Genomic DNA, 27700 nt, shown 5'->3' with positions numbered 1-27700 from the left:
CCTCCGCCCCGCCCGCCGAGGAGGCGCCTGGGAAGAGGCGGAGAACAATATGGCGGATGGCGAGGAGCCGTAAGTACTCGGGCTCAGCAGGCGTGCCGGGCCGGGCTGGGTTGTGAGAGAGCGCGGCGGTGGGCGGTCGCCGCCGCCACCCGGGGTCCCCCAACCCCCCGCCCCGTCCACTCGCCCCCCATCCCCTCGCGGCGCCCAATGTGTAGCGTGATGCTGACCCTTCTTTTATTCTCTCTTTCTTTTAGGGAGAAGAAAAGAAGGAGAATAGAGGAGCTGCTGGCTGAGAAGTTAGTGCTGCCGGGAGGCCGGGGCCCTCTCCGGGGACCCCCGCCTCCCCCCACCCCAGGCCTAGGGGACCAGCCGCAGCGGGCCCGGGGGGCTGGGAGGGGGGCACCCGGAGCGCAGGCCGCGCGGCCTCATCCCCTGACCCCCATCCCGCAGCCCCAGGGGCCCGGCGGGCCGCTCCTCGTCTCAGTCTCAGGCGGGCGCCGGGCCCGGGGTCTACCGCGGCAGGTTCGGCGCCGGCCCGCCCAAAAGTCTTGCGGAAGGACCCTTGCGCCCCAATCCCTCCTCCACCCCAAATTGTCAGAGCCGTGACCTTGTGAAAAGGGAATCTTCCTTAAACCCGTGAAACGGACAGTAGGCCTTTCATAAACACTGAGACAATAGTATTAATGGCAAACTTTTTATGAGAACTTAGCGTGTGAGGTGTTGTACTAAGCACTTCAGTCATTTTTGCAAAATAATTGGTTCTGTCGGAGAGTGTCAATTTCACAGAGCTTACTTTCCCCTGATAAGTTTTTATCCGATACTTAATTTTGTGCTGATGAGACGGATTTACACAAAATGTTTTCCAACCTGGCCCACGCCACATAATGTTTCATCTCCCTACATGGGAGGGGAGGAACGTACTCTTGTAGTGGGTGTGGTGAGTTAGTAATTTCTGTGCCAGTTCCCAGTAGCAGTGCTTTAGAGTCTCTGCTTTAAAGTCTCTACTTAACTCCCTCGGAGAGTTTAATTGCAATTGCAAGAGGACTGGAATGACCATCTTAACCTCACATTCCTTCCCATCTTTCATTTCCTTTCCACTTTTGTTTAAAATGACAGTTAAGGTTTGCATGTATTGTACTACGTCCTCTGTGGGTTATCTCTTTAGCCTCGTTCTGATCTTAAGATGTAGCTACAACCTACAAATGAGGTTTATGGCTGTTAGGTAATCTGCTGAAGGTCACAGTGTTGTGGAACCAGACGCAGCTGTGACATCAAAACCCATGGTCTTTGTTGTTAGGCAAGACTTTTTTGCCCCTTCTGTAAAACTTGGGTATCAGCAATACATTTGAAGTTAGCACCTGTAGGTTTACAGGAAATTTGAAAATTAAAAATAACCAAAACCAAATGTATCTTGCATAGAATAGGAACACTTTTTTGTTAGAAAATATGTTTTGTATTTTGTTAGAGGAGTCCCTCCCTACTCAGTTGTATGTTCTAAAAAGTTCATGCCTATCTGTAAGTGTTGTTGTGACCCCAAACTTTCTTTGTGTTGAGTGGAAACAATGCCTCATAGTTAAGAGATTCTTTCTTGAAAGCTGGGACATCTTTCAGAGACAAATATGTAACATTTCCTCTCATCAGAAATAATCTTTAAATTACATCTTTCAAACTTGGAAAGGACTCATGAATTATATTAGATTTGGAACATCGCACATCTGAAAGTGGAGTTTCTTTTTTTTTTTTTTAATTTTCCTGATATAAGTGTGTTGATGGAACAGACTTGTGAAGCTTGCAGTAATCTTTTATAAATTCCAAATGTAGAGAAGCCCATTTCTTACCAATTGACTAATATCCCAAATTTGATCTTGGTTTGCTTTAGGATCCCAGAAACATGTAGAATGATTTATTACATCAAACATGTGCAGTTCCTAACTTTAAATAAACTAATAGCCAAGAGAAAAATTAAAAGCATCAGCATAACCACATTGATATTTCCCTTTTTACTGGAGCAGGTCTGGTGTGGTTATTTTTTCATTTGGGGAAACCATAATAGTTATAGGTGTGGCTTTTTTCCTACTGATCTTTGCAGCTGAATTTACTGTGTTCTGTGCAGAATGGCTGTTGATGGTGGGTGTGGGGACACTGGAGACTGGGAAGGTCGCTGGAACCATGTAAAGAAGTTCCTCGAGCGATCTGGACCCTTCACACACCCTGATTTCGAACCAAGCACTGAAGTGAGAAACGTTTATTTTTAAATAACTCCTCTAATAGTTTTATGTTTCAAAAATAATAAAATGCTTTCTTTCTAATTTGCTCTTTAATAAAAACACTAATACAGTTGTGTAAGTTTTCTTGAAATACTAAATTGAATATTTGCAGCTGATTTTATTTGACAAATATTTAGTCATTTTCACATTTCTCATGTAATATGTTGAAAATTCTCAAGAATAAAATAACTTCATAATCTCAATTAAGATTCTAAGTTATACTTCACTCAAAATGACAGTTTAAAATGACTTCTGAGACGCATTCCCCATTTTAGCCCTACTATGAGAAATTAAATTTGATAGAAATATACATGTACTTGCTTAAATTTTAAAGTTTAGCTGAACTGAGCATCTTTTCTTAGAATTGAATATAATTAATTGCATGTTAAAAATTATGACTGCTCTATAATAGAAGAATAGAATTTTGGAGTGCTTGTATTTAACTTAAGGCAAATGTTCAATTAGATACAACTTGTTATTTACTACAAAGTAGAGAACATTTTCTTTATAGTTTTTATGTCCTTTGTGTTTACAAAGAGATGTGTTGAAATAGAAATATTATGCTCTTCCTAAAATTAAGGTACAGACTCTTGGGTTTCAGTATAAATTTTCTCTCCTTACATCTCGGACAGAATTGCAAGACTTTGCATTTCTTTGGCTAATCCACCATATTTTTTGTGCTTCTGAGGTTTTTTTTTTTTTTTTGGCCTGATAATTTAAGATACTGCTGTTAGATGATTGTTTTAAATTGTATTTCTGCTGATGTACAGTTTTCTAAGAGTTTTGTCCATTTTTTTTCTTTTTGTTATCTTTTGTTTTATAAATATCACTATTGTTCTACTTTTTTATTTTAAGACCTTTAAACACCTTGCGTGGTGCTTTATCCTCTGTTAAAGTTTTTACACTTTTCTCATTTTAGGAAGTCAGTTAAATAAGTAGATTTGATGTTTTCCATCCACTTTCAGAATTAAAAAAAAAAAAAAAGATGAGTCTTAATTAACTAGGTATAGTTGTTTTTCTTGTTGGAAATGAACTTTTAATTTCATAAAATAAAGTCAATTTAAAAATACTAAAATTGAAACCTTCTGAAATCAGGGTTCTAGAATTTCTGGTACTACCTTGTTCATAAATTTAAAATAATTTATTAAATACAAAGTCTGCTCTTTATCCTCAATTGCATTTTTCAAGGAAACATCAGAAACTATTTTGTGGCTAATTGCTTTCTTGATGGTACTTATGATTATTATCAACCAGATTTTAATAATGCCTTTTCATTCTTTACAGTCTCTCCAGTTTTTATTAGATACATGTAAAGTTCTAGTCATTGGAGCTGGCGGCTTAGGATGTGAGCTCCTGAAAAATCTGGTAATTTATATATATAAAATGTATTTTTTTCCTCCTTGTGATAATTAGTCCTTTTTCTTTTTCTGTTCTATTACTTGGAAACTTCTTTATTATTGACTGTTAACCTTTTCTCCTGAGCCTTTGTTAGATAAATTTAGCAGGTCAGATTAGAGGTAGTAATTAAAATGAGGATATAACTGTGGAACTTTTTACAACCTAAAGTTCACAACTCTAAAGTCATTGATAGAAATTCTTCTGTTTTCTTCTCTGGTCTTTATTAAAGAAATCCTTGTGCTTCCTCTTGCATAGCAGTCATTAATTTCAGTGAAGTAAATAGCAAAACTGGTAGTTCCCTATTTTAACATGTAATTTCAAAGAATTATTTCTTCTCTTCCTCAAAATAACCTAATTAGGTGAATAGGATATTGTCCCATTTTATATACAGGGAGACACTGAGGTTCAGAGATGTTAAATGACTTGCCCAAGTTTTTCTGAAGAATAGTGATGTGCCTGATTAATAGTGATTTGATCCAGGTTGTTAAATCTCAGTCAAGTGTGCTTTTCACTGAACCATTAGACCATTATATGACTTCATCAAACAGTAATTTTTGATGGCCATAAGATAGTAAACTCTTGAAATTTTGGAGAGCTAACCTTTTTTTTTGGTCAATTTGTTTTCACAATATTAAGAGAGGGTACTCTTTAGTGAAGCTATTTCTATATACTGGTTTGAAATCCATAATATGTGACTTAATAGTTTCATTGACTTTTAATAACTACAAAGTAGCTTTTTAGAAGGCTCTGTTGGTTTATTTAACAAAAATGGATAGGGGAAGAATTGATTTAAAGGTGTATGTCAGCCTTTCATTGGTGCGTAGAAAATTGGAAATGCCAGAGCAAACTCTTAGACAGTGAGTCAAGTCACACTGCCTGACCAGATGAAAGACTTCAATAGTTGGTCAAGGAACTATAGTTTAAATGTAAACAGCCACATGCATTTTGCTAAGAAAACACTAACGTGTCACTCCTAGTGGAAGTGTAGAAACTTAATGCACTTCACGGTACTTGCTGTGCTCATTCCGAAGGGATTGTAGGTCATCATGGTCTGTGTCCCTAACGAATTTGAAATTTCATTGGAGGCACAAGTCATACACAAAATAAATAGCATTCTGTGTGATATACGATGTGATGTGGTGCCAAAATGGCAGTACTTCCTCAAACATAAAAACCCTTGCGGTACCAACGAGTTTTGGAAAGGAAGGATTTATGGAGGATAGGTAATGGTTTGCAAAAATTCCCTAATGCTTAACTTTTTGTTTTGGGAAGCTATTACTTGCAAATGTGATACATGGTAATTTTAAATGTAAATTAATTGGAGATTAGATCTAAGGAATAGTCACCAAACAACTTTGATGCCTTGTTATTTATTGCATTGTAACAACCTCTTAAGAAAAGTAAAGCTTTTCAATTACCACTTGTTACTTTGCTTATTTCAGACATAAATACCTAAGAGATTTACATGGTTTTTTAAACTGACTGTAAGCCCCCTAAAGACTCATTCTAAAAAAAAGACTATGACATTAATATTAATGATTGAGCAAATAGTTATTTAACCTCTTCCCCCCATATGCCAGGCACCATTTTGGAAGCTAAAGATAAAGTATTGAAAGGTACTGACAGGTGTTTGTGTTTGTGGGGCCCACTAAAACGTGGAAGGAAAAAGGCAAGTAAAGTACATAATATATCAGATGGTAATAAAGGCTATGGGGAAAGGAGAAATGGAAGATAGATAGCCTGGTAGATAGCCTGGTAGGGAGGGAAGTGGTTTACAGAAAGGTGCTATTTGAGCAAAGAGGGAGGCAAGAATTCTCTAGGCAGAGGGAACATCAGGTGCAAAATCTGTCACGTGGGAGCATGACCGTTACTTTTTAGGACAGCCAGGAGGTCATTCTAGCTAAATCAGAAGTGGGAAAGGGAGATATCGGAGAGGTAATGAGGTGGAGGAGCTCAGAGTGAATATTACAAAAGGTTTGAGAGGCTATTGTACGAACTTTGCCTTTTACTGTGAATGAGGAAGTCATTGGAGGGATTTAAGCAGGTGAGTTGACTTGACCTGACTCACTCTGTCTGATATACCAAGAAAAAAACTCAAGAACAGAGCAGGAAGCTGAGAGGCTGGTTAGAAGGTTGTTGGAGTCTCGTAGGCAAGAGATGACAATGACTTGGAACAAGATGGTGGCATTGGAGATGGTGAGAGATGGTCAGGATGATGAATATGTTTTGAGGTTGGAGTCACCAGGGTTTGCTAGTGGATTAGTTTGGGGACATGAGAAAAGGAGAGTGAAGGATGACATGATAAGCTTTTTCTCCCAAGCACCTGGACAGATGGGAGTTAGCATTCACTGAAATAGAAGACACTGGGAAAAGAATAGATTTAGTGGTGTTGGTGAGCATGGATGAATGAGTTTGGTTTTGGAAACTGTTAAGTTTGATAGGTCTGTCAGATGGTGCTTTATCTTACAAAATTGCCTGAGATCACCAGCCCTAACGAGAACTAAGCACAAGGGCACTCCAAATTCTGGCCAGTAAAGTAGGAGGAAAGCCCTGAGTGAGATAACCTGGAAACCAATTTTTAGTGTTCACATTTCTCATGAGTGTAGCAAGCAAGTGAAGAACGTATTTTAAAGAGGAGGAATTGATCCACACCCTGCCAAATACCTCAGGTGGGTAGGATTAGAGAGACTGAAAATCGTTGTTCGAGGTAGCAACACGGGAGTCACTGGTGACCTTGACAAGGATAGTTTTCGGTGAAGTGGTGGGAGTGAAAGCTTGTTTAGTATAAGTGTGAGACAGGAATATCACAAAGCAAGTATGAACAGCTCTGGTGGACATCTTGCTATGTAAGGAGGGACCCAAAGGTAGGAAAATTATTGATACCTGGTTTAATCTATTTCACTGACCAAGACCAGAAAACTGTGGTTAATTATTGAGACTTGATTTTTTTTTTTTATTCTTTTGCTTCTGCTGGCAAAATTTGAGCAGTGGTTGTACTGTTAGAATGTGTGGCCTTATTGAAATGCAACAATTTGTTGCTTTTCCTTAGCTTTTTTGATTGCTTATTCTTGACTCAATAAGGACACTCCTTTTATATGTGCTGTGTACATGTGTGTGTTGGTAATATATACCTATATAATAGTTATTTCTGAAACATGACATACTTAATGTTATGTAAACTGAGATAAAGCTTGTAGGAATATTATTAATATTATTCTGAAAAAGAATAGCAAATTCAGTTACTTAGTAAGACTAGTAAAAGTAAAATATCTGGCAACAGCAGCAAAGCAACAGACTTCACAGATATGTTTATGGGATTATAAAACCGCTGCAGAAATGTTGAGTAGTTCTCTTTTGGTTGTAGACTATTTAAAATTGAGTAGTTACACATTTTTGACCTTTACAAGAACCCTGAGTTTTATATGCCTTGTAAGACTCTTTTTAACCACTGAATACGATTATGTAGAATTTATTATTGAGCATTTATAAATTTAGGACTACATGAAAACAAATCTTAAAATTTCAAATGTGAGGAAACTTCTGCTTAATTGGATTTTTTTTATTCCCACAGGCATTGTCTGGTTTTAGACAGATTCATGTTATAGACATGGACACTATAGATGTTTCCAATCTAAATAGGCAGTTTTTATTTAGGTAAGTTTTAAGATCTTAGTTTAAAATGCTGATAATCACTTGAACTTGAGTACATTGCAGTTTAATCCTTCTTAAAAACTATGAGAGGGTAACACTAATTTTATTTAAAGAATAACTACCAGTCCCTTTTTAGGTAAAACTTTGCAAGAAAAATTGAGCGTTCTGGTGGAACTAGTTTTGTAAACCAATATATGATTTTGTTGTTGTGTTTTCTCAAGAGATTTCCACATGGTTTATGTGATTCGGAAGGCGATTGTGTGCTGAATACATGGAGTGCAGCCCTTTTCCTCTTGTTGATTTCATTAGAGAACAGTAGCCAGAATATTCGGCCCTAGTGAGATACATTGGTGGGAATTTATGAGCCAAGAGTTGTATGGTGACTGGGGCAATGAAGTTGTGACAGAGTTGGAACTTTGTTATAGAAAGAAAAGAAAATGGACAGTTAAGGAGAGACGACACAGGAACAAAGGGATAATTACCTTAGACAAACATGAGATACAGGAAGCATCTAGGAATAGATTGTTAGAAATGACTTTAAAAACTGGAAATAGGCCATATATGCAGTCCTGAGGAAAGGTTAGTGAATTTTACCTTGTAGCTTTTAGGGATTTGACTAGCTTAGAAAGAAGTATTATTGGTCAAAAAATTATACCTACAAAGAGATAAGGACTTTTTCTTTCTGGGGACTAGATTACTAACAAAAAATGCTCAAATAGTTGTAGATAAGTAGTAGAAAGTTAGATTTAGCAGAGACAGTAAAATTAAATTTTTGGATAGGCATAAATCCTCTATCTTTGTGGAAGATGTTTAAAGAGATTGAAGGATGGGTTAAAGTCAATTTAAGGAAGTTCTGTAATTGCCATGTGAACTCTACATTTAATACTTAGGCCTTATCTTTTTGTTTATTTAACCCTTTAAATTAAACTTCTTTACAGAAAACTTTGTGGATCCTTTCTGCTGTGACACACTCTTAGTATATGAATGCTCTAAAAAAGATACAGCTAAATTCATTGGTTAATGATAATAGGCCATGCCTTCTTGTCTGTAGCTAAAGATTGAAAATCATAATGATAGTTAACATTTGTTGAGTACTTAAGATGTAGTAAACACTTTCTAAAGTCTTTATATTACCTTCTTTAATCTCAGAGCAGCCTTCAGGGTAGATACTTGTTTTCAAGATGAAGCAATTAGGCCAGGGTGTCCTGCAAAATTGATACCCGTGTAAAGCCCTTTTGTTCAGAGGGCACTTTTTAGGTGGAGCAATCTGATCTCATAATTCTGGAAAGGTAAATTAGCACTTTCTACAGAAACCACCTAGGAGTTTATTTGGGTTCTACTATAGAAGCACATATAATCTACAACATTAAAGAATCAAAAGTCTCCTTTTATCCTTTTTATCTAAAGAGCTCTGTCCAGAGTAGTTGAATAAAGTACTGAAATAAGGTTCCTTGATTATAATTAGAGCCTAGTTATAGGACAAAGCCAGAATAAAACTCTTACTAGAAATTTTGAATCAAGAAAAGCACACTGCTTAATTGGAGAGGAAAATATTGGCCTTTTAAATTATTTTTCTTTAAATTTCCCGTTTTAGGGGTACCCGGACTCTTGATTTGGGCTCGGGTCATGATCTTACGGTTTGTGAGATCGAGCCCTGCATTGGGGTCAGGGTGCAGTCTGATCAGAATTCTTTCTTTTCTTCTCTCTTTCTGCCCCTCCCCGACTCGTGCTCTCTCTTGAAAATAAATAAACATAAAAAAATTAAAATTCTAATTTTTAATAAAAAGTCATTTTTAATAGAAACATTGATTTTTTTGAATTTTCATTTATTTTTAAAGTATTCTGTGCTTATATATGAAAGAATACAAGGAGATAAGAATACGGTCACTTTCTTCCAGGTGTTCATAGTCTAGTGAGTACAATAGATCTCTGTATATAATGAAAAATATGTTGTGAAAAAGTAGTAATGAAGCTCTTACTATGTATGCATGAGGGAGTGATTTATTTCTGTGAGGAGAAAGAATATGGAAGTGCTAAGAAAGAAAATACTGTTAGTACTGAGATTAGAGGAGAGAATTCTTTGTGTCCTAGCTATAGCAATGGTTCTCATCTAGGAGTGACCTTTTTAGGTCTTCTGTTTTTAGTTTCTTAAAAATGTTGGCAACATTTGCAATTTTAGATAATGCCTTTTGCATTATTTCTTCTTCAAACTCGTGCATATGACTTCTTATGGGACATAAAATTTACTATTTAATCAGCACACATGGGGAAAAGGGGATAAATGAAGGGTCTTGTATCCCCAGAATGAATCTTTTGTGTATTTCAGCCAGGACCTTCATAGTAACTCCTTCAGGTTCTGGGGTTCAGGTCAGAGTTGGAAGGCTCTGGGTATGGGTAATATTTTACACTGGGAAATGACAGAGTTTAAAGTGACCAGGAAACGCCATTGTTATGCTTTAAATGGGGTGGGGGCTGGGGGGTGGGGGGGGGTGGTGGAGAAAGAAAGCACTGTTTCTATTTTCATTTAAGAAATACTTGTTAGACTTGTCAATACTTATATTTACAATTTTACAGTTGTAAATACCATTTGGAACATCAGCAAGTGTTGATATTTGGTTTTGGTGTTGAATGCCTAATCACTTATCAAAAGAGATGAAAGTATTCCTTCTAAATATCCTATAAATAAATTCACCATGAATATTTTTTACGTCTGAAAGTAAATTATATAGATCATTTAAATTTATATGATAGATGATAATTTAAATATAATTTTTCCTGTAGGCCTAAAGATGTTGGAAGACCTAAGGCTGAAGTTGCTGCAGAATTTCTTAATGACAGAGTTCCTAATTGCAATGTAGTTCCGTATCCTTTTGACAAAGTTAACTTTCTAAAGCTTTTTTTTTTTCTTTATTATGAAAGAGATGTTTAACATAAAGAATACAGATAAGCATAAGAAGAAAATCAGCAGTAAGTTTATTATTGAGGTATCTGCTGGTAACATTTTGTTTTGTATTCCTTCCAATCTATTCTTTACAGTTATATAAATATTTTTTGCCCTAAGTTTCAAATTAAGCTTTCACATCCAATGCCATCGTTTATTTTGCATTATTGCCCTTAATTTCAGTTCGAATTGCATATCTCTTCTGCTAGACTCTTAAGTCCTTGTCTGACTATAGTTAGTGTTTGTGTCTCCCTATAGTAGCAGGCTGAATAGACAGTCAGTATATTATTAACCAAATGGAAGGTGTGTCAGTAAATTTATTCTTACAAGTAATCTCTTTTAGGAAAAGAGAGTTTGGGGAACTTTCAGTATTTTATAGAAATTCCAGAGATGAGCTTTGCTATTTGGGAAATGCCACAGGATTCAAAATAAACACAAAAAAATTAATTCTGTTTCTCTATACTAGTTGTGGAAAGTGAAATTTAAAATACAGTAATAACATTTACAGCCACTCAAAAAAAGGCAGAAATACTTAGGTGTAAATCTAATAAAATAAATATGTGGCTTAAATGCTGATGAAAGAAATCAAAGGTCTAGATAAAAAGAAAGGTGTTTCTTGTTCAAGAATTGGGTGATTTGACATAGTAAGGATGCCATGTCTCCATACATGTATACACAAGTTTAATATTATTTCTATCAAAATCCTGCAAAATTTTTTGTTAAGATTCTGAAATTTATTTAGAAAGGTGAAGGGACACCTAAAACAATTTTGAGAAAGAATGAAGTATGAGGAACCACTGTATCATTTCAAGACTTAATACAGCTCCAATAATCAAGACTTTGTGTTGTTAGCAGAGAGAGACACATCTCGGTAGAACATAGAAACCAGAAATAGCCAGAGGCAAATATGGCTGATTGGTGTTTGACAAAAGTACAAAACCAGTTCAATGAAGGAAAGGATAATCTTTTCAGGAAATTGTGGAGCCATTGGGTAACCATAGGCAAAAAAATGAATATCAACTCAAATCTCAAAACTACAAAAATTAACTGAAGATGCATCATAGGTTTAAATATAGAATGTAAAACTAAAACTTGGGATGACAGTGTAGGAGAAAACATTTGCGATGTAGGGCTTGGTGAAAAAAGTGTGATCCATAAAAGAAAAAAATTGATAAATTGAACTGTATCAAATTTAAAAACTTTGCTTTGTGAAGGGCCTTGTTAAGAGAATGAGATGTAATTATGAGAATGGGATACAATAATGAAGTAGGATCTGACAAAGGAGTTGTCCAGAATAAGTAAAGAACTCTCAAAATTCAGTTAAAAAACAGTGCAATTAGGGAATGGACAGAAAATGTGTAAGGACATTTCACTAAAGAAGATAGTGCAAAAAGCACATGAGAAGATGTTTATCATTGCTAGCTATAAGAGAAATCCAAATTATGACCACAATGAAATATTACTACATACTTGAAATAGCTAAAGTAGAAAATAAATTCTGGCAAAGCTACAGAAAAACTGGATCACAGATACATTGCTGTTGGGAAATGTAAAATGGTCTAGCCATCTGGAAATTGGGCTGTTTCTTAAAAATCTGAATATATACTTTCCACATGGCTCAGTAATTTCATTCCTGGGCATTTACCCTAGAGAAACAAATATTTAGTTCTGCATAAAAATAACTCAAATCTTCATAGCAGCTTTATTTGCATTAGCCCCAAACTGGAAACACCCCAAATATCTGTCTATAGGTGAATTGTTAATCTGGTACAACCATGCCATGGAGTAATACTGAGCAATAAAAAGGAATTAAGGAAACATGCAACAGGTTAGGTGGATATCAAAGACAATATGCTGAGGGGTACCTGGTGGCTCAGTTGGTTGAGCACCGAACTCTTGATTTCAGCTCATGTCATGATCTCGTGGTTTGTGAGATGGAGCCCCACATTGGGTTCTGTGCTGACAGCAAAGAGCCAGCTTGGGATTCTCTCTCTCCCTCTCTCTCTGCCTCTCCCCTGCTCACTCTCTCTCAAATAAATAAATAAATAAACATCATACACTGTATGTTTCTGTTTAAATAACATTCTTCAAATGACAAAATTATAGATGGAGAACAAACTACTGATTGCCAGAGATTAGGCATGGATTGGTGTGACTCTACAGGATTAGCAGGAGGAAGAGCATTGGTGTGTTGGAAGAGTTGCATGTCTTTATGGTGGTGGTTCCACAAATCTACACAAATGTGTGAATGACAGAACTATACATACTCATTTTATCACTGTCATGTTTCTGGTTCTCATATTCTGCCAGTCTCTCAGGTAACCTCTGGGAGAAACTGGGTGAAAGACTTTTGGGACCTCTTTGTACTAGCTTTGCAGCATTCTGTGGATCTATAGTATTTCAAAATAAAAAGTTTAGAAAGGCAAATACAGGCCCCAGTAGGGAGAACGATAAAGAAGAATATGCATACTCTGTTAGTTACATTTGTGAACTTTGAGTACTTTATAGAAATCTAGGACATAACAATTTGTTGGTGTGGGCCCTGCGTCTTCCTATTGCTGTTCCTCCGGTGTTTGCTCTGGTTCTCTTTTCACCTCCCTGTGCCACCTGCAGTTTATGCCTCCTGTTTGCCTAACATTCAGAAGGAACAGAGGCCTGAATGGGTCAGGGCTAGGACTGAATTTATTTTTTATAGCTTTTATTTATAGTCCAGAATAAAAAATCTAGGACCCCCATATTTTATATTGTCCCTCTTTTCTCCATTTTGCTTTTTAAAAGTATATTATGGATTATTGTAATTTTTGAGAAATATAATATATATTATTAAACAGAAAATTGCTCCATTAGAAAAATTAAAATCTTTTGTACACATGTGCTGTTAAAATGCTACCTCCTATGATTGATTAACACCAACAGCCATTTTTGAATGGGGTTCTCTTTGCAGCGTCCAGACAGGGAAAGACTGCTGATAGGGTTTGGTATGGTAAAAAAGAAAGAGACTTGGAAAACTGACTTAAATGAAAGAACAAGGATTTTATCCCTCCTCTGCCCCGCCCCCAAATCATATTAGTACCTGAGAAAGCTATTGGAAACTTCTGGTTTTTTAAAATTAGCTTTGCAGCCGTAGTTCTTATTTTTAATTGAAAATATTTGATATTTAACTGTATAAATTTAAGGTGTACAAGGTATTAGTGTTCTGAGTCTTGTAATCATGTGCCTCAATTGGAACTGTAATGTGTTTGTTTCCTTCACTAAAATGCATATTGCCTCTGTGCTTAGGGCTACTGGTTGAGGGTACACAGTCTGCTTTTCTGCTTTCCCAGGATGTATGGTTTTATATTAAAACTGAAATAGAGTAGAGAGTATAACAGAGACATAAATATTATATGGGGGTTCAGGGATGAGAGAACTAAGTAGTTAAGAGTGCTTAGAAAAGAGGGTTTGTCATGAACTAGGATTGTGTTCATTTTGTCACATTCCCTGCTTTGAACATTGAAGACTTAGGTCTTGTTAAATACATTTATAATTTGCTCCTTACGGCATTGTTAAACTCATTTTATAAATTAAAAACTTAGCTGCTTAAGTTCCTTTACTTATATCCAGACATTTCAACAAGATTCAGGATTTTAATGACACTTTCTATCGACGTAAGTTGTCCACTTGAAATTAAATTCTCACTAAATTCTTATTATATTTTATTCCTAGCTATTTGAAGATTGCTAGCTCTTTGAGGACTGTTTCTTCATTTGCTTTCATCTCTTGGTGTTTGCTTTTCAGTAAGGTTGACTGAACAGAGAATGCCACTGTTCTAATTCTTAGCTGACATCATTAGCTGCATTTTTATATGTTGTCCTGAGTAAAGATTATTTAAGAATTAGGAGCTATGTGTGTTTGTGTTGTAATAAAAGGTGGGGCTTTTTTATTTCTTAGAACATGTGAATTATTTTGTGCAATGGCATTTTTAAAAACTAAACTTGCTTTTGTTCCCCCATAGAATTTCATATAATTGTATGTGGACTGGACTCTATCATAGCCAGAAGATGGATAAATGGCATGCTGGTAAAGACTTTAGTGTTGTTATGATCCTTGGAAGTTGTTGCTGCTGCTTCTAACATACCAAAAATTAGAATACCATATCCTGTTTTTGAAATATTTTGTTTGATTTTTCACTTAAGTAGTTGTGCTTCATTATTTATTTCTACTCAGTAATTTTCAGGCGAGAATATAAATTGCTAATATCATAATCCCTTGATTTGATAATCTAGTAGTCAGTAGTGTAATTGACTTGTAGAATTACTTGACAGCATGTTACTTTTTTTGAATTCTTATTCTCCTCTCCTACCTTCAAATAATTTTCCTAGATATCTCTTCTAAATTACGAAGATGGTGTATTAGATCCAAGCTCCATTGTCCCTTTGATAGATGGGGGGACAGAAGGTTTTAAAGGAAATGCCAGGGTGATTCTGCCCGGAATGACTGCTTGTATTGAATGCACACTAGAACTGTATCCTCCACAGGTAAATGAAAAAGCACCTGCATTTGTTTTATAGTCTCAGGGTAGAATTAGGATTAATTATTAAATCTAGTCAATATTTAGGATTTTTATTTAGGGGTAACCATATTTTAAACATAATGTTAAGAAAGATAAAATAAATTATGTTCTATTTCTGGAAACATAGAAACTAAATATCATCCTATGGATAGTTTTGTTTTCATAATTCATTTGTATTCATTTTTTTCATTTGGACAGTAGGGATCAAAGGTCAATTACAAAGTTATATGTTGGGATAGAGCTCCCTGTGTTTTCTTTGATTTTTGCCTGTGATTGTTTCGGAGAAATAAAGATACCAGGGATGAGAATGTTCCTTCCAAAGATGGGCCTCTTTAAGTTACATACCCACTTTAAGGAACAGTTAGAATTTTGATTTAAAAATAAAAATAATTTTAGGGGCACCTGGGTGACTCAGTCAGTAGAGCATGTGAAATTTGATGCTTGATCTCAGGGTCAGCCCCGTGTTGGGTGTAGAGCCTACTTAAAATAAAGATTAAAAAAAAGGTTAAAAAGAAATAATTTTATTAGTGTTTACTTGGAATTGATTTCTGTGAATTTGCTTTGGTTTTGGTTTATTTTGGTCGGATATAAATATGCAAACGTCATAAAGTGCTCATATTTGAGAATTTATTTGGCAGTTTTCTTCTCATAAACTAACAAAGCTTAAATGTATATCCTATACAGGTAGGGCAAACCTATTGCTATAGGAAGATGAATCTAAGGCAGGTGACTCAGATGCTCTTTTAGTTTTAGTATTATTAGTGGTATAAAATCTTTTGTTTTTATACGAGGAAAGCTAAGATAATTTATAACCTACTATCTACTTTATGAAGCATTCCTAACTAAAAGTTTTATTTTAAAATAATTTATTGTTTTAAATCTACTAAACAAAGCAAACTATGCTTTCAGGTTAATTTTCCCATGTGCACCATTGCATCTATGCCCAGGCTACCAGAACACTGTATTGAGTATGTAAGGATACTACAGTGGCCTAAGGAGCAGCCTTTTGGAGGTAATAAACTGAATTTCATAATCCCAAATTATGTAAGCTCTATATCCGTTTATATTATTCATTTGTATAATTATGTTAAAAACAAGTTGATTTAAGTTTATATGTTTCTGTCTTACTCTCCTGCTTGTTTTTCTTTTTTTCTTCTTTTTTTTCCTAACAGAAGGAGTTCCATTAGATGGAGATGATCCTGATCACATTCAGTGGATTTTCCAAAAATCTGTCGAGAGAGCATCACAATATAATATTAGGGGTGTTACCTATAGACTCACTCAAGGTAAGTCACTGAATCGTCATGAATTATAACCTGGGGATGCTCCCCTTTTCAAGGTTTGGGATGCTCTGAAGGAAATAATGGATAAGGGATTTCAGATAGTACCAGCCATTTATGGTTCAGTCAAAGTACCATGGAAATGATAGCTTCCAGGTGTCGCAAATTCGGTTGGAGGGAACAGAATTTGACAGAATCCATACTACTACTTAGCTAGGAGGAATTTAATACAATCATTGAGTCTTATTAGAATTGGAAGAGGCCCTAAATCATCCAAGTTGAACCATTCATTTTATCTTTCACTGAAGAGGAATGTGTCACCTCCTGGGGCAATCTATTTCACATTAGGATAAGACTGTTAAGACAGTTATTTTGTGTATTGAACAGAAATCTCCATCTTTAGTTTGGTCTGAGTATTGCTCCAGCATACACCATAGATAAATCAAATTCCCTTTTGAGTAATAGCCTTTAACATACTGAGAACAGTAATCACATTGTCTCCAAATCACTGTCATCAACCTTTCTAGTTCCTTTAACCCTTTGGCATGTTGCCTGACCTTAAGTTCCCTTCCTTTTGTTTTTTTCTAACCATATTCCAGTTAATCCATATTTCTCTTAACTATCTAGGCTAGAATGCAGCATTCTAGGATGGGTCTTACAATGAACTTGTGATAATTGGTGCAGTCGTAGAGGAGAGCAGGGTTTTTTGTTATTTATTTGCTTGTTAGTTATGTTGATGGTATGCTTCTGATTCTTTAAAAGGTTACTGTCCACTAAAATCTGGAAGTTTTCCTACATGCAGTTTCTAAGCCCCAACTTCCTATTATAGGTTTGGCAGTTTTTTGGGGTGGTTGTTTTGTCTTTTAATACTCAAGTATAGGTCTTCACAAGTTTATTCTTTAAACATTTTTTAATGTTTAATGTTTTAATTAAAAATTAAAAACATTTATTTTTAATGTAACTTGTCAGATTGGATTCCATATTACACCCAGTGCTCATCCTGACATGTGTCCTCCTCAGTGCCCATCACCCACTCTCCTCTAATGTTTGTTTATTTTTGAAAGAGAGAGACCGAGCGTGAGCAGGGGAGTTGTGGAGTTGTGGAGAGAGAGGGAGATAGAATCCAAAGCAGGCTCTAGGCTCTGAGCTGTCAGCACAGAACCCAACATGGGGCTCAAACTCACAAACTGAGATCATGACCTGAGCTGAATTCGAATGCTTAACCAACTGAGCTACCCAGGAACCTCTTTACAAGTTTATTCTTACACCTGCTGTTATCTCTCTATATGTATTTTTATGCCTGCCAGCTCATCTATTTTTTTCCAGCATCTTTTCATCTGTTTTGATAATCATGCTTTATCTCTTTTCCAAATAATTAATCAAAAATTTTAACAAGACGTAAGACATCCAGATGGCTAAAAAGACACATGAAAAAATGCTCAATATCACTCATTATCAGGGAGATACAAATCAAAACCACAATGAGATACCACCTCATACCGGTCAGAATGGCTAACATTAACAACTCAGGCAACAACAGATATTGGTGAGGATGTGGAGAAAGAGGGTCTCTTTTGCACTGCTGGTGGGATTGCAAACTGGTGCAGCCACTCTGGAAAACAGCATGGAGGCGCCTTAAAAAGTTAAAAATAGAACTACCCTACGACCCAGCAATTGCACTACTAGGTATTTATCCAAGGGATACGGGTGTGCTGTTTCGAAGGGCCACATGTAACCCAATATTTATAGCCACGTATGGGAAGAGCCCAAATGTCCATCAGCAGATGAATGGATAAAGAAGATGTGAGATATATACATACACACAAACATACACACAATGGATTATTAGTTGGTAATCAGAAAGAATGAAATCTTGCCATTTGCAACAATGTGGATAGAACTAGAGGGTATTATGCTAAGTGAAATTAGAGAAAGACAAATATATGACTTCACTCCTGTGGAATTTAAGATATAAAACAAATGAACATAAGGAAGAGGAAGGAAAAATAATATAAAAACAGCGAGGGGGACAAAACATAAGAGACTCTTAAATACAGAGAACAAACTGAGGGTTGCTGGAGGGGCTGTGGGTGAGAAATGGGTTAAGGGTAAGGGGCATTGAGGAAGACACTTGTTGGGATGAGCACTCGGTGTTAAAACATAGGTGATGAATCACTGGAATCTACTGAAATCATTATTGTGTTGTATGCTAACTGACATGGATGTAAATTAAAAAAAAAATTTTTTTTAAAACAAGACACAACTAGTGAGAACAGACAGTTGAATCCTACTTCTGATCCCGTCCTTTTAGGTTTATCTCATTCTTCTGATCAGGCTTTCTTGAGTACTTCTTTCCTTGTCTTGTTCACAAGAAGGTCATGAAAAGACCTTTCCAACTGCTCTGCTGAATCCTGGATATACTATCTTCCACATTTCCCTGGGTTACCAAGTTAACTAGTCACAGTAACTGAGTCCAACATGACTTAATAACTCAGTGAACAGTCTTAATGCTCAGGCTAATGATCAGTGTTTCCTAATGTATTCTTTCCAGAATTTTGTTCCAGGTCCATCACTTAGTTCCCTAGAAAAAAGGCTTTGTCATCATTTTGAAAATCTGTTCCTCTTCTGTGTTTATTTCCTTGTATTTATTGATGCCCTGGTAATGCCATTTAAATATTCTATTCTTACACACTTCTTGTTACTTCCTGTACTCCCACTATTCTAACCTGCTTTGTGTTTTTTTAAAAAAAATTTTTAACGTTTATTTATTTTTGAGAGACAGCGAGAAACAGAGTGCATGTGGTGGGGGAGAGAGAGGGAGACACAGAATCCGAAGCAGATTCCAAGGTCTGAGCTGTCAGCACAGAGCCTGACGTGGGGCTCAAACCCACGAACTGTGAGATCATGACCTGAGCTGAAATCGGACACTTAATTGACTGAGCCACCCAGGCACCCCTGCTTTGTGTTCTTGAACATACCCAACTCATTCCCACCCTAGACCTTTAATACCAGGAATGTTCTTCCTTGGATCTCCTTAAGGTTAGCTGCTTATTCCTCAGGTACCAAGTTAACCAGCTTACTCCATCCTTCAGCTAATACTGACTTCAGAGCCATTCACTATCAACATTTATATAATTTCTCAGAAATAATGATAGCCTTGTTTTTCTATGCAAAGAATGTTTTGTACTTAACACTTTCATACCCCCTTGCCCTGGAGCTTTTGCCCTTACTGTTTATGGAAACGCTCTTTCCCCAGGTCATTGCATAGCCAGGTCTTTCATATGCTTTAAGTTTCAGCTCAAATTATCACCTTCTGAGGAGGTCATCCCTGATTATCCACTTTAATGGACCTTTTCCATCATTGTCGACTACCATATACCTTGTTTTACTTTCTTCATAGAGCTCTTCAGCCTATGAAATTTTGTTATGTGTTTACTTGCATGTTACCTCTGTTAGCAGATGGAAACTGCAAAAACAGATACATTTTTTGACTGCTACTCGCCTAGAACAGTATCTGGCATATAGTGCACTTTTGGTAACAGTTTGAATTAAATGATTTAATTTTGTCCTGCTCAGGAACTGTAAACTCATTTCAGTATGCAGCCTCATTCATCCTTCCATATTTAGCAAGGCTTGGTGTGTGCTTTTGAGCCTGATGATGAGAGCCTTGACAAAGAGTACAAAATCAAAACTGGAATTAAAGGGGGTAGGGACAAGAAGTGAGGCGTGGGGAATGAGAAGTGTTTATAATTTTGGCACTTACTAGGCAGTGAGTGTTCCATTCCTCACTGTGACTACCTGTTCTTTTCAGTACATCCAGCTCTCTGTGGTTCACTGGAGAGCTTCCAGTTTAACCATCATGAAGTTAGCTCCTCCGTACTTCTCCTTCTTTGAAATTATATGTAATCATAGAGTCAGAATTAGCTTTTAAAAAATTAATTAACTTTAAGTTTATTTATTTTTAAGTTTATTTATTCTGAGAGAGAGAAAGAACCCCATGCAGGCTCTATTCTCATAGCACAGAGCCCGCTGTGGGGCTTGAACTCTTGAACCATGAGATCATGACCTTAGTTGAAGCCAAGAGTTGGTGGCTTGACTGACTGAGCCACCCAGGTGCCCTAAGTTTAGTTATTTATTTATTTTGAGAGAGCGAGGGAGAGCATGTAAGTGGGGGAGGGACAGAGAGAGAGAGGGAGAGACACAGAATCCCAAGCAGACTCCATACTGTCAGTACAGAGCCCGATGTGGGCTCGATCTCATGAACCGTGAGATCATGATGTGAGCTGAAACCAAGAGTTGGTTGCTTAACCAACTGAGCCATCCAGGTGCCCCCAGAATTAGCTTTGTAAAACAGGTTTCCACACGTTTTCACTGTCTTCCTTTCATGTCTCCTTCGATTATTTGGCATTTTTCTCAGTTTTTTGAAACCTGCATGCACCTAAAGTATGGGAACACCTTTTTAAGTTCTCCCTCAACCTCCAAGGTAATATGTCTACTTCTAGAGTTTTTGTGTTCCAAAACAAACAGTTCAGATATAGTAGGGAATATTTATTTTGTATTTAAAAAATGGTATAGAGTGGGGCTTTGTTCATTCCTAATCTGTGAATACTAATACGAAAAATGTGAGATGAAAATAGAGTACAGTTAAATATTTTGCATAGTCCATATTATGGAGGGAAATGAGGCGATGAGGGGCAGTTTTCCTGTTTATTGTAAATTTTGGGGAATCATAATATTAAAACTATTATATGATGAAAAATTAGTTAACCTTTGTTCTTTATAGTTTACTCACACCTCACTGAGGATAGTATAGTAAACTATAGCAGTTAAGATTATGTACCTGGGAGCAGGTCTACATTCATATGCCACTCCTATCACTTTACTAGATGTATAGTTGTGGACATTTGTCTCAACTTCATTTTCTGTACCTTTAAAATCAGAGTAATAGGGTAACAGGGATGTTATGAAACTTCTGTCATATCTTGATCTTCATACTGTGCCTGGAATACAATATACACTCTAATTGTGAGCTGTATTATATTATCTCATCTTTATTTGAAGCTTAGTGAAGAGTTTTCTTTGCTACCATAACTGGTTTAAGATTCTTTAAATGGTTTAAGATTCATTAAAATGATGGGTATGTGAAAGATCGTTTCATTGTTAAACTTAAGCCGATTTTCTGACTTGAATGGCTGAAAAATCAAGTTGTGGCACATGGTATTTACTATTCAGATTGTCTAAGACACTTATTTTTTAGAAGAAATGACCGTATTTTAATCCATATATTTTTCAGGAGTAGTAAAACGAATCATTCCTGCAGTAGCTTCTACAAATGCAGTTATTGCAGGTAGGGAAAAATGGCCATACTTAATTTTGCTTTCTTTCCTTTAGTTTTTGATTCACTAAATTGCTATTTTTGCAGCTACTGGATTTCAGAACACTGGTGTTCTAGGAATTTGGTATCTTCTTGGATGGGGGATGGGTAACTAAGCTGTGCAAAAAAGAACAAGCTATTGGATCTGTATATATTTTGTTCTAAATTATGTCATAAAGTGCTCTGCAGTAAGGGGATATTTTTATCCCCTTTTAATCAGTATCTTTTAATCAGTATAACAGGTTGCTCATTAATCTAAAGAAGAGGAAGGAAAACATGAAATGCTACTGTTACTTGGATTATATAAAACAAATATAAAATTGGTTACGTCTCAGTATTTTAAAAAGTGTGTATGTATGTGTATATATATATATCTCTTTTTTTAAGCAATAGCCTTATATATCTGTTACGATTTATAACTGACCTTTTAAAAAATTTGTAATTTTAAATATCTAATTTTCATTGAGTTGAAGCACCTTTATTTTCTCCCCTCTTCAGCTGTGTGTGCCACTGAGGTTTTTAAAATAGCTACAAGGTAATGGATTTTATTTTTTAATCTGTTTGTAAATCTGTGTTTTGACTTGGCTCACTTGTATAAAGGTGAACATTTTTTCATTACAGTGCATATATTCCCCTTAATAATTACTTGGTATTCAATGATGTAGATGGACTGTACACGTACACATTTGAAGCAGAGAGAAAGGTCAGTGCTATTACACTAACGAGACCTTGTTTGATCACGCATAGTTTGATTTTTGCATATTCATTACTGGTTAGAAATATGAATGATATTGTCCACATCCTGAGTATTTTTTAACTTCGAGAACCCTACTTACTATATATCTTTTGCAGTATAGCCTAAAATAAATACTGTGTAGCAAAATAATGTAGGAAAACAGGACTGTTATAAAAAGCAGATTTTATTTAATGAACTTATTATTTTTTTAAATTTTTTAATGTTTTATTTATTTCTGAGAGAGAGAGACAGAGAGAAGGCGTGAGCAGGGGAGGGTCAGAGAGAGAGGGAGACACAGAATCCAAAGACAGGCTCCAGGCTCTGAGCTGTCAGCACAGAGCCCGACACAGGGCTCAAACCCATGAGCCGTGAGATCATGACCTGAGCCGAAGTCAGACGCTTAACTGACTGAGACAGCCAGGTGCCCCCAAAAGCAGATTTTAAAGTATAAAAATTTGTAGGAAATATGATTACAAAACAAGTTGATTTTCATTTCATATTTATAAATTATTATTGGTGCATATGCCTCTGTGATTTATTGTGTTTTATGTGTGTAGGAAAACTGCCCAGCTTGTAGCCAGCTTCCTCAAAATATTCAGTTTTCTCCATCTGCTAAACTGCAGGAGGTTTTGGATTATTTAACCAACAGTGCTTCTCTGTAAGTGAATTCTCTGGATTTTTGTTTTGTTGTAGAAATAATTTTTGTGATTTTAAAACTTTAAAAACTAAAATTGCTTTTCAAGAAGTGACCTATGACTTTTTTGTTTTATTTTGTTTTCCCTATCATAATTTAGGCAGATGAAATCTCCAGCCATCACAGCCACATTAGAGGGAAAAAACAGAACACTTTACTTACAGGTAATCAGTGTTTGGTTGTTTTTTTTGTTTTTTTTTTCACAAAACTATATTAAAAGTTTTTTTTTATTATAATTTTAATTTCATTTAACGTGCTTTACATTATAATAATTTTGTTTTCTAGTCAGTAACCTCTATTGAAGAACGAACAAGGCCAAATCTCTCCAAGACATTGAAAGGTATTTTAAAGATTTAAAAAAAAAAAACGTTTATTTATTTATTTTGAGAAAGAGAGAATCCCAAGCAGGCTCCATGCTGTCAGCACAGAGCCGGATGAGCTCAAACTTTCGAATCATGAGATAACCTGAACCTAAATCAAGAGTCCGGCAGTTAACCAACTAAACCACCCAGGTGTCCCAAAAGCTATTTTAAATGAGTATATTTACTGATGAGTTTCTTTTTTTTTTTCCTCTTGGTAAAAGTAATAAATACTTATTCTTGGTAATGCCTTTAAATGATGATTTCATTTTAATTATATCTTTAGAAACAATAATAGAATTGCTCTTTTAGTAGAATATTAAAAAAAACTGTAAGAAATCAAATATAGTATCACCTTGACTGAAGAGAATTGGATTTTGATGTTTATCTAGACCTAAAACTATGGGTTTGGATATGTGTGTGTGATGTTTGAGATTTTTTTTTTCTTCGGTTAATTACACTTTTTCTATTACAGAATTGGGACTCGTTGATGGGCAAGAACTGGCAGTTGCTGATGTCACCACACCACAGACTGTACTATTCAAACTTCATTTTACTTCTTAAGGAAAATAAATCTGCACATAATAGAAAACTCATGGAAATATTATATTACATGTATGCTAAGAAAATTTAATGTCATTTTTAGCGTTAGTGTTGCTGGAATTTGACTTTTTTATATAAAGAACCACTCTTTTTTTAAATTTATAACTTACCCTTGAAGACAGAGTTTCGGGGTTGGTACTTGTAAGCGTTTTCATTAATAATATGGGAAATGATGCCTGGAGAGAGAGATAATGAGCAAATGTATTTCTTTAGAGGAAGAGACAAGCACTCTTTTATGTGTGACTTGTATTATTGTGGTCACAGAATGCATTCCTCAGTTTTCATTTGAGCACCCACATATAGAAAAGATATCCCTTTAAAGAAAATTAGAAAATAAAGTTTTAAATAACATTACACATTACAATCTGACATCTAGAGCATATTGAACATAGCCTACTTCTTGCTTGATTTAATATTCATTTAATTGTGGTTGTCCAAATGAATATTAATTATTGCAAAGGTTACCGTGTCCATAATAATTTGTAAATGGTGTTATAGCTGAATAACTGTGCATGGAAATGGGAACTATTTTCATGTTTACTTGTAGTGCCATAGAGGCCAATATGCACAATATTAAAGCCAAGACATGGATGTTTAAAAGAATTTAATGTTAAAACAGTTATCACTGATGCTTTCACACTATTTATTAATAAAATCATATATTGTCTACTTTTCTCACTGAAAATTTTTAAGGCATATTAGGGATAGTAAGTAGTTCCATAGTAATGTTGGAATAATTTTTAAATGTGTAGCAGGATTACTAATGCAAAACTTTTCTGGTACCTGAATTAATTCTTTTACCACAAGAAAAAGCTACTGATTTAATTTGCTCTCACATAATAATGTAATGAAATGGGATCTTTTTATATTACAGTCATTAAAATGCTTTTTCCCCCCCTAAAAAATTAAGCCTTAAAACAAAATTAAGTAAGTACTGAAAAATTAGTTTTAGTGTCTCCATGTGGGAACATGCACTATGTGTTTTTTACTTAGATGGTAGTTTTCTATTCAAAAGCTTTATGATAACATGTCACTAGGTTAAATTTTTATTCTTTGTAGCTCCATACCTAGAATTTGTTTCATTATAAAATCATATGAGATACATAGTTAAAGTTACTTAAAAAGTTAGAGATTCAGGGGTACTTGGGTGGCTCAGTCAGTTAAAGCATCCAGTTTAGGCTCAGGTCATGAACTCACAATTCCTGAGTTTGAGCCCCACATTGGGCTCTCTGCTGTCAGCACAGAGCCCACTTTGGATCTCTGTCCCTTCCCTCTCTCTCTTCCCCTCCCCTGCTCGCTCTTTCTCAAAAAATAAGCATTTCTTTTTTAAATTAAAAAGTTACAGAATTGGTTTAAATCTCTGAATATGAAGGAACTAACATTTAGCACCACCTTTACACAGGTGTTCTAATAATCCTCAGAGTAGCCTTGTGTGAGAAGGTGATAATGCCTCCATCAGAGAACTCAAATGTTTTAGAAAGTTTTCATCATTTATCCCAAATTGTACAATTAGAAATCTTGGAACAGGGATTCCAGCATCAATCTCCCCCCAACCTCCTCCTCAGTCTACTTATGTAAGCTGTTTTAAGTTAGTTACCTGAATTACTTAGTACTTTAAGTAAATTTTATGAGTTTTAACATGTAAATTTTTACTGGTTAGATCAAAGTATTGGAAAATTAAAACCTCAGGGGCAAAGTTTAAATTTGGTTTCCTTTTAAATAAAAGAAATTTTCTTCATGGCATAATTGTTTGCATTGGGGTAAAATATAGGCAGGCAACCTAAATAACCACAGAAGGGAAATAAAAGAGGTTTAATAATATTTGTGGCAAATTATTTAAAAAGTGGCAAGTACCTCGGCTGACTGTTAATTGTTGGTATCCATATTTTTCAGTCATCTGGAAATTGGAATTTTTGTATCCGACTTCAAATGTGGACATAATTTCGCGTTTAACACTTTGGAGTCCAAATCCTATAGCCACTGACCAGATTTGATTTTTTCGCATAGGGAAACGTTTGAGAAGTGAATCCAGAAAGAGTTGTATTTCAAATAATATCCACAGCATACTTTTATAGAGTAATAGCTTTAGGCTTCTCAGGTTTGTTTTGAATGGGACCGAGTGCGTACTTCTATTGTGAAGAGGAAGTTGTGCCTTAGAAATTCAGACTTGTGACACCTTGCAGAAGATAGCTTTTTACTTACGTCATCAGGAGGGCTGGATCAGGCCTTTTATACAAAGCCCAGTATTTAGGCCAGATTAACAAAGGACTGATTAAATATTTGAGACAAAGCACTAACAGGTGAGAGCCAAACTTCCTTTGTTTGCATTTTTTTTTTTTAACGTTCATTCATTCTGAGAGAGCGCGCGAGCGGTGGAGAGAGAGACCGACAAGACAGACTCCAAAGCAGGCTCCAGGCTCTGAACTATCAGCACAGCGCCCCAGCCAGGGCTCGAACCCACCAGCAATGAGGTCACTACCTGAACCGAAGTTGGTTGCTCAACCTACAGAATCATCTAGGCGCCCCTGTCGGCAATCCTTAGTGGCAAGACGCTAGTTTTTAGTACGCGAGCTGTTTTCCGGGAGGAAACCCACGTGAAAAGTGGTTTTGCCCCCCGGAGGAATCTACCTCTTCTAGTAGCCCCAGAGCTTCTGGTGGCTTAGACCTGCACGCTACCCCTGCAGGCACTACCGACAGAAACAGTTCCGAGTTCTCCGTAACTAAAGGCCAGTTCCGGGTACCGGATGTGACGTCTAAGTTCCGCCTTTTCTTCCGTCTATTGACGGAACTCTGGGCTCCCGGATTTGGTGGTTGTGTACGTGGAAGAAGCCAGCGCATGCGCAATCTGGGCCTTTCGTCTCAGCTGTGCGGGAAGGGCTGAGCGAGGGTACCCTCCCGGGCTCGGGGGAGATTGTCAGGGTCATGGCCCGCCGCTGACCGGGCCCGCCGATTAAGGAAGGGGGCGAGGCCGTTCCGCTGCACCCTTCCCCGGGCTTCAGGCCAGTCGGCCTGGCCCTCGGCCTTCCCGCTTGGTGCTGCCGCCGCCACTGCCGGCTGAGGAGGGGAGATGAGTTGGTTCAACGCCTCCCAGCTTTCTAGCTTCGCGAAGCAGGCCCTGTCCCAGGCCCAGAAGTCCATCGACAGGGTCCTGGATATCCAGGAAGAGGAGCCGAGCGCCTGGGCAGAGACCATTCCATACGGAGAGCCGGGTAAGGGAGAGAGGGGCGGGGGTCTCCGGGGGCTCTGGGCTCGCGGAGGCTTCCCTCCTGTGGCCGACTGGCGAAGAGGGGTCAGCTCAGCAGGGACCCTTCCCCGCTGACAAGAGTTCTGAGCAGGTTCTCTCTCGCCAGCCCGTCCGCAAATGCTCATCCGTCTCTAAGTGGCCTTGTTGTTTGCCGGAGGGAAAGCCCAGCCCCGGTCCCTCCGTGCCTCGGGCCCCGGGTGCGGGTCCTGCCGGCCCTCGGCTGAGCGGCTGGCGATTACTTGGGCTCGTCCTCCGCCCTGGCTCGACGTAGCTGCAGCCGCGAGCGTCCAGAAGGTGCAACTGATGCGCGCCGCGGGCCTGCGGAGCCACGACGGGAAGGGAATCAGCAGGGACGGGCCGAGCGGCGCCTAACACTTAACGAGCACTCCGTGCTTGGCAGCGCGGAATGTGCTCTTTTATGGCCTCGTCTTCCAAACAGCTCCCCGAGTTAGGTTCCTTGCGGTCGGCGTGTTACACAAGGGGCAGACGAGAAAGGCCGAGTGACTTCCTGTAGGCCACCCAGCAGGTGAGGGGCGGAATATGGTGGAGATATCACCCGTGGAAACCGGCCCAAGAGCCCTGGGTTGCATCACATTGTGTT

At 37.1% G+C, this 27700-nt stretch overlaps 2 protein-coding genes across 3 annotated transcripts in view; both read left to right on the top strand.

The window, feature by feature from the left end:
- Nucleotides 1–24529, top strand: UBA3 (ubiquitin like modifier activating enzyme 3). Of its 2 annotated transcripts, XM_039248854.1 has the most exons (18): nt 1–69; nt 255–296; nt 2114–2234; nt 3552–3632; nt 7237–7319; nt 10098–10178; nt 13861–13904; nt 14252–14316; nt 14619–14774; nt 15719–15821; nt 15982–16095; nt 21383–21436; nt 21962–21998; nt 22085–22166; nt 22757–22857; nt 22994–23057; nt 23179–23233; nt 23728–24529. In XM_039248854.1, exons 1-18 carry the CDS (start codon nt 50–52, stop codon nt 23814–23816), a joined length of 1392 nt encoding a protein of 463 aa, XP_039104785.1. In that variant the 5' UTR covers nt 1–49; the 3' UTR covers nt 23817–24529. The 2 variants fall into 2 exon arrangements, with proteins under 2 accessions (XP_039104785.1, XP_039104786.1); XM_039248855.1 differs by lacking the exon at nt 255–296 and having other exon boundaries at nt 27–69.
- Nucleotides 24530–26680: 2151 nt separating this feature from the next.
- Nucleotides 26681–27700, top strand: part of TMF1 (TATA element modulatory factor 1) — a 34716-nt gene continuing 33696 nt past the window's right edge. The window contains exon 1 of the mRNA XM_039248853.1: nt 26681–27064. Within this exon, the coding sequence (XP_039104784.1) occupies nt 26923–27064 (142 nt within the window). The 5' untranslated portion in view covers nt 26681–26922. The remainder of the gene's footprint in view (nt 27065–27700) is intronic.

The sequence above is a fragment of the Hyaena hyaena genome, unplaced genomic scaffold (genome assembly GCF_003009895.1).
Source record: "Hyaena hyaena isolate Hyena2069 unplaced genomic scaffold, ASM300989v1 scaffold_320, whole genome shotgun sequence".
Classification (NCBI taxonomy): Eukaryota; Metazoa; Chordata; class Mammalia; order Carnivora; family Hyaenidae; genus Hyaena; species Hyaena hyaena.
Note: the sequence above shows the minus strand (reverse complement) of the source record. Positions and strands in the feature narration are given on the sequence as shown.

Coding starts and splice junctions, on each gene's coding strand:
- UBA3 (XM_039248854.1), top strand. CDS start 50: ATGGCGGATGGCGAGGAGCC. Junction 2,235..3,551: donor ATTTCGAACCAAGCACTGAA/GTGAGAAACGTT, acceptor CATTCTTTACAG/TCTCTCCAGTTTTTATTAGA. Junction 16,096..21,382: donor TACCTATAGACTCACTCAAG/GTAAGTCACTGA, acceptor TATATTTTTCAG/GAGTAGTAAAACGAATCATT.